Genomic DNA, 19,871 nt, shown 5'->3' with positions numbered 1-19,871 from the left:
ATTTTTTAAGAAAAATCTTGCGGGGGACATGCCCCCGACCCCCCGGCCGGCATTGCTGAGTTAGGGTGCTCGTATAGCGTATAGGTTAAGGAGCTGGGCTAACAGAGTTGCTCTCGAGTCAGTGTAGTAATATAATTAACGTACATCACTTTGGATGAAAAGTGTCTACTGACTGAATAAATGTAAATGTTCTCATTTTCAGAGGGCAGAGAGGTTCTTTTCATGTCTGTGCCCAGGGGCCCAGAGGCTCATACGCTATGCCCTTTATGGCTCATTACTGCTGTCAGCACATCCATCATTCAACCACATAATCAAGCCCACTCAAAAGAAGGCCTAATTGACATTAGTGCGCTGCTTTAAACGGCAACTGTTATTGAAGAGGGTTGTTGTTACACAGCCTGCCTTTTTTCTCAAATGAAGACAGACGTCAGAACAGCAAGGAGAAGAAGTGAAGGCCGCGCTATTGGCAGAACTGCACACACGCATACAGAACTAGCTTTTTTATCTGCTTTCATCAGCCTATGCACTGGGTGAATGCATTAGAGCAGGTTCACACTGGCCTTGAGTGTCAATTCCCCCTGAACGAACCTCAGAAAAATAAGGAATAAGAGAGTGAGAGAGATCCTCCACATGTGGCGTAGTCCTCTAGTCTACAGCTATGAGTCTTTTCATGTGTTCTGCCAAAGAACAAAGACTGGGTTGTTTAGCAACTCAGCCATGCAGCTTGTAATTCAGAGTGAGCTTTGAAGACTATGGAATGAAGCTCGACATATTCAAGGCGAGGGGAGCCATTGGTGAGGGAATCATTAGGTCTGTGGTTTTACTGAGCGAGAGCGCCATCTTCTGAGTACCTACTGGCACTACAGTATGATATGTCATCAATGGCATTTATTCAAATATTCTTTTGCATAGTCGTTGACTTGCTTTACTGCAGAGAAGGATAAAATAGGGTGCTTCTTGTGTGTGTGTGTGTGTGTGTGTGTGTGTGTGTGTTTGTGTGTGTGTGTGTGTGATGCATTTACTTTTAAATAAATCATGTCAAGTGAAAAAAGAAAAGAGTCAGAGAGAGAGAGAGAGAGCGAGAGAGAGAGAGAGAATGTGTGTGTCATCCAGCCCTGCTTTTGAAACTGAAATTGAATCAGGCGCCTAAAAGGGTCACATAGGTGAGTCCTACAATAGATGCTAGAATCTATCTGAAAATATAATAATAATAATAATAATAATAATAATAATACTAATAATAATAATATAAAACATTTTATTCAAGACTCATCTCATTGCTGCAGTTGTTACAGTTTCTGTTATTTTATATTCTATTATGAGATGGAGTACAGGCACCACTTTGTGACATGGTGCTGGAGGCCTGGAGCAACGCCCTTGTATTGAATGTGGTTATAAGACAAGAGGAGTGGTGGTGGACTTTAGGAGGGCCAGATCTGAGCAAAATACCTTACTGGGTGAGGAAGTAGACGTCGTACAGAACTACAAATATTTGGGGGTTCTTACAGACAATAAACTGGATTAGAGGTACAATACTGAGGCTGTAAACAAGAAGGTAGGCTCAGATAACTTAATGTGTGCAGATGTTTTACTAGAGTGTTATTGCAAGTGCAATTTTATTTTCTGCCAACTGTAGCATTATAGCCAGGGACACTAAAAAAACTAGTTAAGATCATCAGGAAGGCTGGCTGGCTGGCTGGCAAAAAAAAAAAAAAAAAACTGCTGTCAGAAAAACAGACACAGAAACACTTGTACCCACTGTAGTATGTATGTATGTATGTATGTATGTATGCATGCATATGTGAATGCTGTGTTTATGGCTGCTGGAACACTGTAATTTCTCTTTAGGGATGAATAAAGTATATCTGTCTGTCTATTAAGTGCAATAAATGTATAAAATATATTGCATGCGTTATTTATGATGTTGTTAGGCTTCTATATGATTTTTTAAAGTGGACTCATCCATTAAACTACCCACGCCTAAACGCAGGCTACATTTTCTAGGCAAATGTGATTGCAGAATATTTATGTGGCTCTTGTTCAATGTACATCAACTTCGCCACTAGGTGGCGATAAAATATCTCTACTTGTTTTCAGTCTTCCAGGTTCTCTGGGACTGTTCGTCATTCCGGAAATGACGCATTGTTATTTCACAGTGTGCTGTTGTGCTAGTTAATGAGCTAACGTTTGGTACGACTTGCGCTGGTCAGGGCATTTGTCTTTGTATATTAAACAGAGAAAGAACTATTTTACCATTCATCAAAATAACAAACAAGCGGAACGACTGTAACAACAAAATACATATTTAACAGAGATAATTAAGTTAAACTGTTGCGTAGTGTTAGCTTAATAAGTGAGACAATGCAAGGAAGCCTTGAGAAGGCTTACAAGTCCGATTCGGTAATCACAACTCTCGCAATCAGAAAACCCACAGATGAAGTAAAGAAGCGCAAACGGAAGGTTCTTGATGAAGAGCAATACATTGGGGTAACTATAACGATTAGTACGAGGCGTTTTTTGGATGAAAGATAAGGCCATCTGTGTTAGGATAATGTGTCATTAGCTAGATAACGTTAGCTAACTTCGGTCATCCGTAGGCTATCTATTCATGTATCAGTCAACGTTGATTTAATTCCACCAATTTAAACGTTAGTTTGATTTTTGAAACGGATTATTTTGGCATGTGTGTGGTTCAGATATTTTGATAATCTTGGATTATTTTACACTGTTCAGAGATCAGACCTATGATCTTCGTGAATTGTCTGTGGGGACTGTGCTATGGGTGGTTACGCAATCAGCGTTTGACAAACCACAGTCCTAACTCTGGCTCTATCATTAGGCTCATTCGCTTTATGTAGAATCAGTTAGATATACTGGATTTTTACACTGCTTCAATCAAACGCAGCTTACGATCTGTCTTTGAATTTAACAGGAATGGAGTTAATTTGATCTGTATTCCTGACCAACAGGGTTTAGAGAAGATCATTCAGAGAGACTTTTTCCCAGATGTCACTAAGCTGCAGGCTCAGAAAGACTACCTCCATGCTGAAGAAAATGGGGACTTGGGGAAGATGCGAGAAATCGCCATTAAATTCGGATCAGCATCGAACAGGTCTACTCCCCGGGTCAATATGCCATGTAAGTTCTATGTCCATATATCTAAGTGGTGTTGTTAAACTTTGAAATGATCACTTTAAGTTTTACTCCTCTGTTTACACCAATGAGCAGGAGATACAAGATAACTCATACATCACAGGGTTTGATTTATTTCCTGGTTAGAAGAACGCTTGAACACTTCCACATCAGCAGTGTAACGCTGGCCTTGTATCATTCATTGTCGTTTGATGAGTTCTGCAGGTGAGGGTCAGGTCTTTCTCGTGCTTTTAGATGACTGTGGCTTGTTTCAGATGTGACGCCGACTTCATTCGAAACTCCCGAGGGTGTGCCTGCCTCCCCAATGTCCAGGTCTGGAATGAAAGGAGCAGAATATGGTAAGAAGTGACTACAGCAGATACAGATGCTGCATAGCAAACTCTAGCTCAGCTATTCATTACACCACTGGTATCTCTACAGGAGGGAAGGAAGGCGAGAAGGAGGAGGAGAAGGAGCTGCCGTGCCTGGATAAGTTCCTGGCAAAGAACACCAGCGAGGACAACGCCTCCTTCGAGCAGATCATGGAGATAGCAGAGGACAAGGAGAAGCTCAGGCATTCCTGGCTGTATGAGGCCGAGGAAGAGTTCCGACAGGTGAGACACACATGGCTCTTTGAGGAAGGGCTCAAACAGGTGTCAGGCACTCTTTATTGCAGGGACTGTATGTGTAGTTTACCATTGTTAGCATGTGCACATATGTTGTCCTACCGTTAATTAAGCACGCAGATATAGGCCTACATCAGACACTCGGCTTCATAGCACCACAGATTCAGATTGTATGATACATACATTTCATGTCATGGCATATCATACCACACCATTCTATACTTCTGGTGGAATACTACTCCATATCAGTTATGCCACATCATCAGACTAAATACTAGCAGCAGATTCTCACTCCATACCAACCAATATGGTAGTTAATACTTGGTGTACAGTACACCAATGAATACAGAACGTGTGTGTGTGTGTGTGTGTGTGTGTGTGTGTGTGTGTGTGTGTGTGTGTGTGTGCTGACGAGTGAATTTGGTTTCAGAACCGCCCTTTATCAGTATTTTTCTTCTTCCCTCAAAGCGCCACGAGGAGAACTTAGCGCTGCCTTCCTCCGAGAAGCAGGCCCTTGAGTGCACCAAGGCTGGAGTGGAGACGTGGGAGTACAAAGCCAAGAACGCCCTCATGTACTACCCTGAAGGTGAGGACTGCGGAGACCTGCTTCAGTTCCACAGGCCAGAATTTAGGTGTGGACTGGGCAGTTTAAGATGTGAAAATGGATAATCATGTAATGGCGATAAAGATTTCTGATTACTTCAGGCAGAGACATTTTTATTGCCTTAAGCTCCTGCACTGTCTAGAATGAATGGAAGTCATTGACTTCTCTTGTTTGATCTCTCTGATGACTTAAAGGAGTGAAAGATGACGACGCCATCTTTAAGAGGCCTCGCGAGGTCATCCACAAGAACACACGCTTTCTGGGGGACCCTTTCAGCAAAGCCCTGAACAAGACTCAGATCAAGGAAGCCGCCGCTCTGAACGCACAGGTACTTGAGTTACTCAACCCATCGTCTACTAAACTTACAACGGTAGCATAGTGGTTAAGGAGCTCGACTAGCATGCAGTAGTCTGAAAAGTTGTGGGTTCAATTCCCAGCTTGAGCAATACACTTAACCCCAAGTTGTTCTGGGGACAATAGCCCTTTAATATAAGTGTCATATGTAAGCAGCTTTGGATAGAATGAATACTAAATGAATAAATCATCTCCCATATCCTGGCCAGAATTCAGGTGTGGACTAGGCCATTTCAGATGTGAAAATGGATAATTATGTAATGGCGTTAAAGATTCCCGTATCCCATAGTCATGTTGGTCTCTGTGTGCGTGTCCCCCAGTATAAACATATCCCATAATAGTCATGTTGGTTTCTGTGTGCGTGTCCCCCAGTATAAACAGGGCAAGGTGGGCCCAGACGGGAAGGACCTGCTCCCACACGAGTCCCCGAAAGTGAACGGCTACGGCTACGTTGGAGCGCCGTCTCCTGCGCCCGGTGAGTACGAGGAACTGCATGACCCTCCTGTCTAGCCTGGTCATCACATCATAACATTAGTCTGGGGAGTCTGCAGTGTGTTTCTATCACATTATAACATTAGTCTGGGGAGTCTGCAGTGTGTCTCTATCACATTATAACATTAGTCTGGGGAGTCTGCAGTGTGTCTCTATCACATTATAACATTAGTCTGGGGAGTCTGCAGTGTGTCTCTATCACATTATAACATTAGTCTGGGGAGTCTGCAGTGTGTCTCTATCACATTATAACATTAGTCTGGGGAGTCTGCAGTGTGTCTCTATCACATTATAACATTAGTCTGGGGAGTCTGCAGTGTGTTTCTATCACATTATAACATTAGTCTGGGGAGTCTGCAGTGTGTCTCTATCACATTATAACATTAGTCTGGGGAGTCTGCAGTGTGTTTCTATCACATCGTAACATTAGTCTGGGAAGTCTGCAGTGTAGTTCTACTGCACAAGAGGCGTGGTCGATTGGCATAGTTCAAATGAGACTGTACTACTGTACGCATTTAGATAGTCCTTCAACCAACCAGACCCTACCTCCGGTCCAGTCTCCCTCTAAACCTCAGCACTACATTACACCGCAACACTGATCCTTGACTGTTTTGAATATCATGCTGAGTCAAATGGTGTGTTGCAGTGTAACATTTTGTGAGACCACCACATTTTGCCTTTGGGGATGAATAAAGTAATCTATTTACCTATCGATGACTACTAATGACCTCTTGTCTGTTTCCCTAAGGTGTGGCCGACTCGCCCCTAATGACCTGGGGAGAGATCGAGAGCACCCCGTTCCGCTTGGAAGGCGTGGAATCTCCATACGTAGAGAGAAATAATCACGGGCCCTCTTTTAAGGTAAGGTGAACAGTGCTTCCTTTTATCTTCTAGGAGCTAATCAGATCATGTGTCATGATGTCCGAACTGTCTAATTCTAATCAGCATGAAGATATAAAGCTCTGGGGAAAAAAATTAATAGGCCACTGCACAGTTTTCTGTTGTCATCCTACGGTTGCTGAGTGACATTCCAGTTGATGGTCATATTAAAAATGAAGAGACCACTTTTTGAATATGACAGTCAGCAAACATGTAGCCTGGCCCCCGCCTTACTACGTACTTCCGCTCATTTACGTCTCTCTTTATAATTCGTCTGGTATAGCTTGATTCAGCTTTGTTTACTCCAGCAAGTGCATCTCCGCCCAATCAGCGAACAGAGGACGTTCCCAAGAGCGATTACATTTAAGTTTCAAGCCTATTGTTATCGTTGTGTACCCCGTGGTTATCATACGTCATTACCAAACGTTAACGATTGAACGTTAAAGATTGATTTCAAACTTCAGACAAGTGTCCACAAACCAGGAAATAAACGTTTGCCAATGGAGCTACGCCAGACTCTCTGCGAGGAAGAAAGTCTGTTCTCCAGGCTAGCAAACATGTGCTGTGGTCTCTTATTTTTTTCCAATATTTTCCAACGTTTACCACTGGCAAATATTGATCTAATGTTGATTTTCTCTTCACCGATATGTTTGTTCTGACTGAAAATGCCACATGGCTAAAGGTTGTAAGACAATGTGGTAGAAACTTGGAATAAAAAAAAAAAGGGTTTTCATCCTTTCCCCCCCCCCCCCCCATTTTTGTGAAAAATGGCATGTCCAAAATTAATCATACTCTTTTTAAAATAATCAATGGAAACACAAAATCACAGAAAATGTAAAAAAAAAAACGCTTCTTTTTCTGATTCCATGTTTCTCCCACGTTGTCATACAACCGTTTGACATGTGCCAATGTCATTTTCAGCCAGAACAAACTTAATAAAGGAAATCAACATTGCATCAATATTTGCAAGGGGTGACCGTGTGAATAATTTTGTCCCCAACTGTGTATATGGTGGGGTGAACAGATTCAGTCTAATCTGTGATGTATGGCAAAGCTCAGCTTACACTACAGGACTCCAGTCCGTTTGTTAACCCATCTCTCTCTGACTTGCAGATTCCTGAACCTGGAAGGAGAGAGCGTCTCGGTTTGAAAATGGCCAACGAGGCTGCGGCCAAGAACCGAGCCAAGAAGCAGGAAGCACTGCGCAAAGTCACCGAAAACCTGGCCAGGTGAGGGGAACACACCTGTTCGACCACACACACACACACACACACACACACACACACACACACACACACACACACACACGCACACACAGAGCCAAGAAGCAGGAGGCACTGCGCTCAAAGTCACCGAAAGCGTTTGGGAAGCCTGTGCTGCAACAATATGCTTCTAGAATCAAGAATCAATACTAAAATCATTGGAACTGGTTGTGTAAGTGCTCTGTTGACATTTGGAAACAAGTCCTCTATCGTTGCACAACATCTGAGCCATGTGAATATTCCACTTGAGTTCTGTCCTCTCTGTAGCCCCTGCCTCACTGATGTGCATGTTCTCACTCCTCTGTGTGTGTGTGTGTGTGTGTGTGTGTGTGTGTGTGTGTGTGTGTGTGTGTGTGTGTGTGTGTGTGTGTGTGTGTGTGTGTGTGTGTGTGTGTGTGTGTGTGTGTGTGTGTGTGTGTGTGTGTGTGTGTGTGTGTGTGTGTGTGTGTGTGTCGTGTGTGTGTGCGTGTGCGTGTCCCCCATACAGCCTCACGCCCAAAGGCCTGACGCCAGCTGCCCTGTCACCTGCTCTCCAGAGGATGGTCAACCGCTCGTCCAGCAAGTACACGGACAAAGCGCTGCGCGCCAGCTACACGCCCTCCCCCTCGCACCGCGTGCCCACGCCGCTCGGGCCGCTCACGCCGCACGGCACCCCCACGCCCAGCAAGGCTGGCACCCCGGCATCGCACGACCCCGCGTCCATCACCGACGACCTCCTGCAGCTCCCCATGAGGAGGAAGGCAGCTGACTTCTTCTAATGAGCTGCGTGCGTGCGTGCGTGCGTGCGTGCGTGCGTGCGTGCGTGCGTGCGTGCGTGCGTGCGTGCGTGCGTGCGTGCGTGCGTGCGTGCGTGCGTGCGCGTGTGCGTGCGTGCGTGCGTGTGTGTGTGTGTGTGTTTCTGGCCTGGGAGTACTACAGCCAGAACTGGACTCCAAAAGCGGTCAGTCTAAAATGTACCCTAACAGGGAAATTATGCCCATATTTGACCTTGACTAAAAGGCAATTCCAAAGTTCTGAACAGAACTGTTTGAATGAGGAGGCTCAATTGCTTGAGTGAACAGCCTCAAACAATATCGTCCTTTTGAACTTTGTAAGGATACTTGTCTGGCTTACTGGATAATGTTAGAGGATATTCACAGATTGTTATTGACATTATTCACAAATGTCACACTTAAAGAAGACAATTTTGTATAGTAAGTACAGAAGTATTTAAATATTGTTATATTTTGTAGCTTTGCATTTAAATTCTTTTAACGACTTTGTGTTACAATTCATGATGTCAGTGTTGACAAGAACCTGTTTTCTACTTCGAATTACAATGGTTGTCTTACAGCCTCACAGTGTTGTAAATGATGCCCTTACAACAGAATGACCAGTTATTCATTAAATGGTTGAATGTCACTAATGGTGCGTGTTTTGATTGAGTAAAGTTTGCAGTGTGTCTTTACCATCAAGTCACAGAGGCAGCGTCTGTCCTAGGTGAGGAGGGTCCAGCCTGGTCCTCTTTGCCAGGGTCCGCAGTGATGTCTGCCTCCACTTTGGCCTGTTTCTTGTCGTCTTTGCTGCTGGCGGCTGCTTTCGATGTGGACGCCTCGTCTTGGTGTCTGCGGCTGACCTCCCCTGCCTTTCCTTGCAGCCACTGATGGTCAAGGATGGAGCAGATGTCAAGTCGTCTCTTGACATCTGGGTGCAGCATCTTGTAGATGATGTCTTTGCATTCTCCTGGGACGTGTTTGGAGCGAGGGAAGTCCACTCGATGCTCCTTCTGTATCCGGAGCATTCTTTTGATATTTGAGTCATCATAAGGCATGGACCCGCACATCATTACAAACAGAATCACGCCCATGCTCCACACGTCATACATTTTGGGGTTGTACGGAATGCCCTGCAGAACCTCAGGTGCTGCATAAGCGGCAGAGCCGCAGAACGTTTTGCTTAGTTCCATTTTGCCGGTGTCATCATAAATAATCCGTCGCGTGAATCCAAAGTCTGACACTTTCAAATTGAAGTCTTTGTCCAGCAGTAGATTCTCGCACTTCAAATCCCGGTGGACGATGTCTTGGTCGTGGATGAATTTAATTGCCACCGACAACTGCCGAAAAAGTTTTTTAGCGAAGTCTTCTGGCAATGCGCCCCGGCTTTTGACGAACTCCAGTAGATCTCCTTGAACGCCGAGCTCCATTACGATGAATACTTTTCCATCTGACGTTTCGAAAATTTTGAAGATTTTGGCGATATTTGGATGGCACAAACTTGCTTGGATATCCAGCTCTCGTGGCAAGAATTTTTCCAAAAAATCAGCGGCTGCTTTTTTTCTATTAATAATTTTGACTGCCACGTTTGACTTCAGGCGTTCAGAATAGGCGGACTTGACTTTTCCATATGATCCGTCCCCTAACGTATTCCCTAATATGTAGCCGCACTTCTTGAGAACTAGAGACTCATCCATGATGGAGCACCTGCGTTGATACTGGATCGATTCTGTCAGCCAGGCATTATGCGCACTGTTTCAGCAGACAACAGATGTTTGCTTCATTTGTTGTTGGTGGTATAGTTACATGTTTGTAACTACTTTCATTAACTCCTTTATAAAGCAATTTTTAATATGACGTAGAACGCACTCGACGTCGTCATAAGTGAATTCTAAGCGTCATAAATCGTGGTCAACAAATTGTTAATAATATTGCCTAGTCTGTAGCAATATAGATCTATTCTTTTAAGGACGGAAAATAGATGGCGACTGGAAGATTAACTGTATTTTGTCAATTTAGTAAATAGTTTAATCTCAAAGCTACACGTGTTTTTTGTGGTTTTCATTTGCTTTACTGTATAGGCTGTTTTTCCAAACAAACCATTTAATAGCCTATTGTCATTAATGTCATGGTATGCCCATAGACATAAACTGTTATTACACTTATTATAACGTATTGGACAATATTATTGTTAAAAACCCTTTTAAGGTCAAGTTGACCCATGTCATGTATGTCAAAACGGAGATGTCTGTCAGTTTCTGTTTACTGTAGGCTACACAAGAATGCTCATAAATATAGTAATATAGTGGCATAAACTGGAAGAAATGCATACGCCTTTACAGAAATTACACGTTTTACGACTAATGAAAAGGTCTGTAGCATAGCCTAGGCTACTATTCAAACATTATTCAACGTTTTTTATTAGACTTTGGCTAAAACAACTACACTGACAGAACTAGTAGACTGTAAGCTATTTTATACTCTTGGAATTAATGGGACAAAATCACAAGCTCTAACACGTGTAGGCCTATCTGAATACATGCTTTTTTTGTAGCTGATGTGGCTTTTTTGTATAGATTCTGTGGATACATTTCTGTCTATTGTATGATACACTACAATGACGGCTACAATGTATATTCAGGTAAATAGTAGCCAAAATACAATGTATCAGAGTCCATCAAAATGTTACACTAAGAATATTAAACCCCGCCCCCTGTCTGTAAACTGATTGGCTGCCCAGCGTGTTTGGGATTGTTGTGATGGGGAAACGGAGCCATCTTGTTTTATTTCTGTTCTGGGTATGTTGGTCATGTTGGTAGTCTCAAAGGAGGTTCGCGGGGATCAAATTATGTAGTATATCGTGTATCCTGTATGTGTTTACAGTAGTAGTTACACTATGGGCCACGTTTTTTGTCGATTAGAAATTAATGAATAGCTAGATCGGATTTGGTTGCACGTTCTTGGCGGGGGTTTGCTAGTTCATATTCTCGGTTATTTTCTTTCTGTGTGGGTGAATTACTATGAATGGAGGATAAATGTTGCCGAAGGCTGACAGCAGCAGTTTCGTCCTTGTCTTGTCTCTCCTGTTTGTTCTGACTCTGACGGATCCACCACGGACAGGTAAGTGTTTGTGGCTGTAACACATTTTGGCTGATTGCTAACATGAGCAGAGTAGGCAGTCAACTACTAACAACAGATTGCTATGCTAGCGTTACCATGCTAGATAGCCAGTTTAGAGGTAGCTGGTAACGTTAGTGTTAAAACGTTATATGATTATTTGGCGTTGTATGGGTTATGTGGATATGTCAATATCTCATGTATGATAACGTTCTAGCGAGTATCATTTGGAAATCAGCATTTTAGCAAGCCAAGTAGCTGGACATTGGAGTTGTAAACTAACATTTACGTTTGTGGTCACTAACTCAGGCCTTGAATTGGACTTGGCCTGTTCTCACTAGTACACTGCCTCGGCTGAGATTTATACATGTACCCATGCACAGGCGTTTCGCTCCTAATGTAAAGACGAAAGCCTTCGAAGCAAAATCATAATTATTTCTCATCGATGGTTGGTATTTACATCATATATTTCGGTTGGGGTACAGTAATACACGACTCAGTAAAAGCAAGCTACCGCTAGCTTGATATTTAGCCATTGGTTTTTAATCCGTTCTTTGCCTGCGCACAAAGGCACTTGCAGAGATCGTGTCAACAGTTAACTAGACCGGAGTTCTATGTAGGGTAAGCTTTTGCTCATGCAAAGGTGCTTTAGATTATTAGTCCTAAATATAAATGCAGACACATTTTAAGTTAGTTGTTTTTGTTATTGTTATCAAATCTAGTGCGCCTTAGGTGATCAAAGATGCTGCACTGCGTGTTAAATAGGATCCCTCTGTGTCCTTTAATGTACACTAAATGACCTAATACGACAGGTGAATACCTGATAAGTAACGTTAGATTTCACAGATGTTATGGATTTCTGGTGGTATTTCTAAGGACGTAACATTTAGTTTGCTAAGATGTGTTAGTCGTCAGACTCCGATAGTCTAACTTAGACCTGTCCTTAGCCTGGCAGGTGGTTGCATGTCAAAAGGTTAGTCTGTGTGGATTTAACGTCTGCACCAGTTAAGGGAGTTAAACAAGCATGGGTAATCTGAATGCGACCGTTCTAATTTTAAACCTTGGAGGAAGCTGTCGTGGGGTAGCTCGATGTGCGCTGTCAGGGTGGCTGCCCGCCTCTGACTGACTGTTTGGACAAGATATATAGCCACAGTTAGGCCACCTACGTTGCCTCTGAAGACACCTGTGGTGCGCTTTTCAATGCAGAAAACTAGAAATTCATGTTTTGAATTTCCAGTGATAAGAGTTAGGTTAATCCAAAAATTACAAACTACCATGAAGGCCAGTTTCCAAATGTTTTTACTGGCTTTGGTTGTGATTTTGCGTTAAAAAGAGAGAAAACACAATTGTTAATACATACATACAGGCCAATATAATTGATCTATTTTTGAAAGGACTCAACAGTTGTTGTGCCTGACTTAACTAACACACTATGCCATGGGCTCTTGGTGTTCGACATTTCCCAACCAACACACATTTGTGGTCGGTTGTGGTAGTCTTGTGGGACTCCGTGTGATTTCGTGCCGAGTCAAATCAAAGTCACAAGACGTGCCGTTCGTGACCAGTGACCAGGCCCAGCTGCAGAAGCAGCGTTGGTATTGGAGCAGGGCCCTTGGCCTTCGCCTCGCTGGTCTGTTTTTCTGAAGCGCTGCTGGCAGCATCATGTGATGGCTTTATGAATGAAACAGGGGAGGCGGATAGTACTGCCGCCTCGCCGGGTCTTGAGGAGAGCGACACGACCCGCGGTTGGGTGGTGGGGGCCTGCCTCTCAGAAGCTACCCTGGGCAGTCTCAGTCGAGCTCTGTGCTGCCGCTTGATTCCTCACTCTCCACCTGCCACAGAGCGCTTGGAGAGGAATGCTACAGCAGGTTAGCGTGACGCTGAGCGCTCTTGGTCAGCTGGACTAGTGAGCGTCTGATCCCAGAAGAGGCAGACACTGTGGGTGGTCTCCGACGTGATGTATTTTATGATGAGATGGCCCTGGACAGGTGGCCTGGATGGGGGGCACCATTCCCAGACCCCCCCCCCCCCCCACACACACACACACACACACACGTTGTACAACCGTGGGCAAATGGGACACCCAAATAAATACACTCACCTAATTAACAGCTCCCTAGGTGGTCAATGGCTCCCTGCAAGTTGATGGCTACATTCCATTACTCCGTTGTGTCTGTGTGTGCAGACTCTGCCTGTGTGTGTGTGTGTGTGTGTGTGTGTGTGTGTGTGTGCGGATGTATTTATCTATCTGTCTTTGCAGTGTGTGTGTGTGTGCGTGTGAGAGACATGTGACATGTTTCTTTTCTCAGAGCCAGTCTTCTTTCTCTGTGCAGTGGTGAACGGTCAGTTAAGATCTTACCTGTTGTCTGTTTCGTTGCAGGCCCTCGACTAGCGTTGGCCAGGCTACTGTCAGGTAAGACGGAAACTCCCTGCCCCCCCCCCCCCCCCCCCAACCCTCCTCCTGAATGTTGTAGTCTTTCCTGCATGATGGTTGGCAGCCACATTGTACAAGACGGAAAGTGGTAGACAAGCCTGGAGCCACTTTATAGTGAGCCTAGTGTTTAGTAATGCACACCTACAGTCCTCCTGCTGTGCTTGGTGCGTAGAGTGAATGTTGTTATTAATGTCTTGGTGAGAGCGAGAGAGAGAGAGAGAGAGAGAGAGAGAGGACATGTGGGGTTTGTCAAGTAGGATCCTACTGCCAGAATAGTGAGTGATGAAAGTCTCCTTTCTGCATGCAGATTGGTCCGTTCACGCTGGCGCGCTGGCATTATCTGCTCGCTGAGAGACCGAACTGGCATGTTCACCGTTGAGTAGTAGAGGATCATGAAGTATCAGGTTGAATGGGGAGATGTATTTGGCTTCCTGCGCTCACAGTGTTATTGCAGCCATCATTTCTTATAAATGTCACAGTGCCCCTCTCCTCAGAGGAGGGCGAGTCGTTCTAGAGCGGTCTGTTGTGGCGCGAGTACTTGTGATGTAGGTAGGGAGGTAGGGAGGGACGTACTTTATTGAACCCCAATGGGAAATTCAAGGTCCCAGTAGCTTAAGACACAGCATACACTACAGTGTAACAGGATAATAGATTAACAAATCCACATGACTAAAAAGAACAGTAAAATACTGAGAATAGAATAAAGACGCTCCTTAAAGTGTGTAATCCTGTAGATGTGTGGTAAAGAAAGTGAACAACAATGCACCAAAAGCACAAAGACACAGAGCTACCAGGACTGCTGCCATGTTCACCAAGTAGCCTGTGTCCTCATACTCTGGGTCATGCTGGTCTAAAATGTAATAACATGAATTCCCGGCCTTAAAAAGTCTTAAATCCAATAAGATATTGCATAGCTGGCCTTAAATACGTGTGGGTAGTTTTTAGTCGTGCTCATTTAACGTTTCTTCAACAGTGCTCATTTCTTTTCCTTACAGCATAGATTGTTTTATAGTGTAGGTCTTTCTCTCAATGGTGTAGATAGGCCTACTTGACTTGACAAGACTCTCCCTTTAACAGTAAATGATACAAACTTTGTAGTAATGGGTCACTTTAGGACAGATAGACAGATTAGGCAGACAGACCCGGACCAAAAGGGACCTCAGTTTTCCTCTGGGCGATTGAACTGTCAGTGGGGTCTAGCTGGTGCTTCACAAATCATTCTACACTCTAGATAGATAGATAGATAGATAGATAGATACTTTATTGATCCCCAAGGGGAAATTCAAGAAATTATTCTATTATTCATCAAAGCAGAGCAATCCGGTCACGGCTAATTCAGCAGAGCTTTGCACTTTTCCATGCTAGCGAGCACAGTAGTGTGTCCTTATGGTGGCGGGTCATGCTAGCTAGCACAGTAGTGTTTCCTTATGGTTGCGGGTCATGCTAGATAGACAGCTGCCCTGTGATTCACTGCTATGTCAGTCAAATCAAGTCAGCTTTACTTATAGCGCATTTCATACACTGAGGTCATTCAATGTGCTTTAAATACACAAAAACAAACAGGAAGAGTTAATAAAATCATAGAGGAGCAATAGTCAAAGAATAGTTTAAAAAGTAAAGAATAAAAAAAGAAAACGTAATGTCAAGGCTGCTGAGAAGTAGCCTACCTACCCCTTGGAATGATTTGGAGTGTGTGTAAGAGAACAGTGTGACCTGTAACTTTGTTTAACGAAGACAAATATGCCCACAAACTTATTAAAATGTACCTCCTCTGTTGTCTTCTGAGTGAGTGTATGTGTGAGTGGAGCTGGTGCTTTAGAAAACAGTCTGCCCTGTGAATGCAGTTCATCAAAACAGAGCCATATAATAGCTGTGGCCCAGAGTCTGTTGGATGCTAATGCTAATGCAGTGGATAATCTATGGATGCATTCTCATTAATCATATGGCCTGAATTTGCTAATGACCTTGACTTTGATTCTCTCTCTCTTTTTATCTCTCTCTCTCTCTCTCTCTCTCTCTCTCTCACTCTCTCCCTCCCTCTCCCCCCCCCCTCTCTCTCTCTCTCTCCCTCTCTCTCCCCCTCTCTCCCCTCTCTCTCTCTCTCTCTCTCTCTCTCTCTCTCTCTCTCTCTCCCCCTCTCTCCCCTCTCTCCCCTCTCCCTCTCTCTCTCTCTCTCTCTCTCTCCCTCTCTCCCCCTCTCTCTCTCTCTCTCTCTCTCTCTCTCTCTCACTCTCTCCCTCCCTCTCACCCCCCCCCCCTCTCTCTCTCTCTCTCTCTCTCCCTCTCTCCCCCTCTCTCTCTCTCTCTCTCTCCCCTCTCTCTCTCTCTCTCTCTCCTCCCTCTCTCTCTCTATAGAGCAGCGCTGTGGCCCGGGCCAGTTTGCGTGTCGCAGTGGGAAGGTGCAGTGTATCCCGCTGGCCTGGCAGTGTGATGGCTGGAATGCCTGTGATGACAAGAGCGATGAGATGGACTGCCCTCGTAAGCACACACACACACACACACACACACACACACACACACACACACACACATACACACACACACACACACACACACACACACACACACAGGGGTAAGAGCCGGACTTGAGACGGACTGCCCTCGTAAGCACACACACACACACACACACACACACACACACACACACACACACACAGGGGTAAGAGCCGGACTTGAGACGGACTGCCTTCGTAAGTACCAACGCGAAACACACACACACACACACACACACACACAGGGGTAAGAGCGATGAGATGGCCTACACTGGAAAATGGCAAGATGCGTTATATACTATACACACTTTTTCATAGCAACTCTCAGTCTCCACAAATACAGAAAACTCACACACTCAAGCACACACACAGAGGGAAGCAAGCCCTTTAAAGGGAAGTAGGCAACCTCATACAGCATTTTGACATGCACAAACCTATGCACAAATACACCAAAAATACATTCTGCAAATGTTGGAAGGAACCGCAGAACATAACTATGCAGGCAAGCACACAAACACACACATGTTCACACACACCACACACACACACACACACACACACACACACACACACACGACCCCACTATGATCAGATAAAAAAAAAATGGTTTGTTTAAAAAGCAGAAATGGTTTGTTGTCATTCAGATTGACAAATGATGACTGGCATTTCTCCTGGGCCAAAAGAACTCTGAAAACCTAAACAGGCTCTTCCCTGGAAAAAAACGCCAGCAGGTTTCCAACTAAAAGAACCCAAAACATAATATTGTGAGTCTTAAGTAGGGCAGTGTGTGGCTTCCCCTTTCATAAACAGTTTACAGCGCAGCAGCCCAGCGTCCTTTGAGTCTTTGTGTGGCCAGTGTTGTTTAGACGGCACATGGGCTCACTACAAACTCAACTCCAAGTGGTCGGGTCAACAACGAGGCTAAACCACTTCCTAGAGACAAATGCGTTGGCAGCGAGGCTAAAACCACTCGCTAGTGGTCTTGACACTAGAGGCCAGAAAGAGATTGAGGCCGACGGAGAGGAAGCAGGAGAGATGGAAAGAGGGATGTGAGAGAGATCGAGAGAGAGATGCAGACAGAGCCTGGCAGAGATAGATAGATAGATAGATAGTCTTTATTGTCCTATAAAGGATATTCTTCTTCACACATCATTTCATCCATAAAAGATACATGTGTATGGTATGAAGACAGTCAGCGATTGAAAAACCAAGGCAGAAAAAGACACACACACACACACACACACACACACACACACACACACACACACACACACACCGAGCATGCTCCTCGTCTGATCCCTTATTAGGCTGAGGGGGTTAAGAGGGCAGATTTGGTCAACATGTGACCTTTGTTGTCTTGTAGCTCACTTGTGACTGAGCTTACACACACACACAGACAGACACACACTGTTCAGAAGCCACCAAACGAGGTCAGACACTAACAGTATAATGCTGTAATGGAGCATGGCTGTTCCTCATTGTGGCACTGGATTAGCTGGGACTCATGGGTTTAGAGGAGACCCAGCAGGCTGTTCCAGCTCTCTCTGTCGTCGTCCTGTCAGAGTCCATCTCCATTGTGCGCACAACACCGTCTCAACCGGACATAAGCGCTTGATGCTCTAATGGTGTAATGGGCCACCTTTGACTCAGCAGCAGGAGCTTTGGTACAGCCGGCTCAGTAACACGCCTTCATCTTCCCCTGTTTTACATGGAGCTCTGTCACTGTCTCCCTCCCTCACCTTCACGCTCAGTAACACGCCTTCATCTTCCCCTGTTCTACATGGTGGTCTGTCACTGTCTCAGCCGGCTCAGTAACACGCCTTCATCTTCCCCTGTTTTACATGGAGCTCTGTCACTGCCGTTGCCAAGTATTGATGTTCGAAAAAAAACATCATCGTTAAAGCAGCCTTTGGATATTGTCACACATTGTTGCATATAGTTTCAGTCCCTCATCTGGAAAGCTGCTAAGGTTATGAGCTACACACACACACACACACACACACACACACACACACACACACACACACACACACGCTCACACGCTCACACACTCTCTCCTTACACCTGTGTTTCTCTCCTTCCAGACATAAAGGAGGAGCGGTATCGCTACGGCAACGGCTACGACCAGGTGGAAGATGTGATGGGTGTGGCCCAGCCCGTGCGCTTCAACAGTAAGTACACACACACATACACACGCACACACACCTTAGACACACACACCTTTGCCTGATATCAAAGGTAAGGTCACCCAGTCAGCACTAGTCAGTCTTGTAGCCCTGGCAACATGGCTCAGAAAGTTGCTCTTTGTACCGTCATTTCCCGACTATTAGCCGCAGCTTATATTGATTTTGCTACATTTCTTCCGCTATGAGGTTAATACAGGGGCCAGGGGGGGCAGTTAATATGGTGTTAATATGCTTTTGTTTCTTTTAACTAGCATAGAACACTGTCCTGCGGCTTATACACAATGCGGCCTATACGCGGGAAATGACTGTAGCCCCCCCCCCCCCCCCCCCCCCCGGTGTGAGGGAACGCCGAGACGTTAGCACGGCGCTCAGCTGGCAGCGCTGAGGGGGAATGCCTTTACTTGGCTCCAGGCCTGGTCCACTTCTAGCTTCTAGCTCCTTCCCACCAGCTAGCATTAGCGCTAGCGCCAGTGACCCAGTTTAGCACCCTGCCGCTCACGCGCGCCACAGATCGGATGTGTGTGTGTAACAGCAATTAATGCCGCAGGGCTGTGCCAGCCGGCCGGCCGGTCGGTCAGTCTGGTCAGTCGTGTCTCTGCTGTTTGAGTTGGTTGAAGCAAGTGTGTCCATTTCTCCCAGTAGTGTCAGGTGGTAGGAAGTATCTAATTCTAGTCTCATGCTGCTGGTGACTTTAGAGAAAAATGTTAGATTTAGGAGATTAAGAAGAGAGCATACAGTGCAGCTGAACCTGGTGGGGAATATTGGTGTGGCTACAACCAAATATGCCCTCTCTCTGCCCCCGCCTGCCCTCTGTCTGCCCTCTCTCTGCCATGGCCACAAGCCCTGCTCTTTGGCATTGCAGTGAAGCTGTAGCTGTAGGTGTAGTACTCCAGAGACTGGGCTGTGGGGTCCGGTGGGGTGACCTCTCTCCCTTCACTATAGACCCCTTTCAACAAGACAACAAAAACAATGCTTGAACATGCTATGTTGTTCCCAAGGTGGGGTGACCTCTCTCTCCCTTCACTATAGACCCCTTTCAACAAGACAACAAAAACAATGCTTGAACATGCTATGTTGTTCCCAAGGTGGGGTGACCTCTCTCTCCCTTCACTATAGACCCCTTTCAACAAGAAAACAGAAACAATGCTTGAACATGCTATGTTGTTCCGAAGCTACTTCCGCTGCATTAGGAGAACGTTTGGAATGTTAAAACGCAAATCTTGCGGGACCAACTATGACACTGATATAGTTGAACTCTCTTGAAACGGTCTGTAAGGGCTGAGTGTGTCTGTCCTGGCTGGTGGGGTCAGTCTCTCTCTCTCTCTCTCTGTCTCTCTGTGTGTCTCTCTCTCTCTCTCTCTCTCTCTCTCTCTCTCTTTTTCTTTTTCTCTCTCTTTCTCTCTTTCTCTTTTTTTCTCTCTCTCTCTCTCTCTCTCTCTCTCTCTCTCTGCTATAAGGGGTGAGTGTGTCCTGGTGCCCACATTTCCCCTTTTCACTACTCCACATCTGACCTCTGACCTTGTGGTGTTGCCCACAGAGAA

General features: G+C 45.1%; 3 protein-coding genes across 4 annotated transcripts in view; 2 read left to right on the top strand and 1 right to left on the bottom strand.

Annotated features, from left to right (window-relative positions):
* Window positions 1-2,151: 2,151 nt before the first annotated feature.
* Window positions 2,152-8,750, top strand: ess2 (ess-2 splicing factor homolog). The gene is made up of 10 exons (XM_062554669.1): window positions 2,152-2,487; window positions 2,970-3,138; window positions 3,408-3,491; window positions 3,574-3,746; window positions 4,227-4,344; window positions 4,557-4,690; window positions 5,089-5,191; window positions 5,957-6,069; window positions 7,201-7,316; window positions 7,837-8,750. Exons 1-10 carry the CDS (start codon window positions 2,362-2,364, stop codon window positions 8,105-8,107), a joined length of 1,407 nt encoding a protein of 468 aa, XP_062410653.1. The 5' UTR covers window positions 2,152-2,361; the 3' UTR covers window positions 8,108-8,750.
* Window positions 3,244-9,912, bottom strand: LOC134101101 (testis-specific serine/threonine-protein kinase 1-like). The gene is made up of 2 exons (XM_062554670.1): window positions 8,798-9,912; window positions 3,244-3,467 (listed from the first exon to the last, which is right to left on the bottom strand). The coding sequence occupies exon 1, from the start codon at window positions 9,796-9,798 to the stop codon at window positions 8,800-8,802; it is 999 nt and encodes a 332-aa protein (XP_062410654.1). The 5' UTR covers window positions 9,799-9,912; the 3' UTR covers window positions 3,244-3,467; window positions 8,798-8,799.
* Window positions 9,913-10,879: 967 nt separating this feature from the next.
* The window catches only part of dgcr2 (DiGeorge syndrome critical region gene 2), a 20,281-nt gene continuing 11,289 nt past the window's right edge, over window positions 10,880-19,871 (top strand). Inside the window, exons 1-5 of one of the 2 annotated variants that reach the window (XM_062554059.1) lie at window positions 10,880-11,221; window positions 13,599-13,631; window positions 16,008-16,130; window positions 18,229-18,315; window positions 19,868-19,871. The exon at window positions 19,868-19,871 is cut by the window's right edge and continues 207 nt beyond it. In XM_062554059.1, the coding sequence (XP_062410043.1) occupies window positions 11,137-11,221; window positions 13,599-13,631; window positions 16,008-16,130; window positions 18,229-18,315; window positions 19,868-19,871 (332 nt within the window). In that variant the 5' untranslated portion in view covers window positions 10,880-11,136. The remainder of the gene's footprint in view (window positions 11,222-13,598; window positions 13,632-16,007; window positions 16,131-18,228; window positions 18,316-19,867) is intronic. The other variant, XM_062554060.1, reaches the window with a different exon arrangement.

Source organism: Sardina pilchardus, chromosome 14 (genome assembly GCF_963854185.1).
Source record: "Sardina pilchardus chromosome 14, fSarPil1.1, whole genome shotgun sequence".
Taxonomy (NCBI): Eukaryota; Metazoa; Chordata; class Actinopteri; order Clupeiformes; family Clupeidae; genus Sardina; species Sardina pilchardus.
The sequence above is the reverse complement of the archived record's forward strand: the minus strand, read 5'-3'. Positions and strand labels throughout refer to the sequence as shown.

Coding starts and splice junctions, on each gene's coding strand:
- LOC134101101 (XM_062554670.1), bottom strand. CDS start 9,798: ATGGATGAGTCTCTAGTTCTCAAGAAGTGCGGCTACATATTAGGGAAT.
- ess2 (XM_062554669.1), top strand. CDS start 2,362: ATGCAAGGAAGCCTTGAGAAGGCTTACAAGTCCGATTCGGTAATCACA. Junction 5,192..5,956: donor AGCGCCGTCTCCTGCGCCCG/GTGAGTACGAGG, acceptor TGTTTCCCTAAG/GTGTGGCCGACTCGCCCCTA. Junction 6,070..7,200: donor ATCACGGGCCCTCTTTTAAG/GTAAGGTGAACA, acceptor TCTGACTTGCAG/ATTCCTGAACCTGGAAGGAG.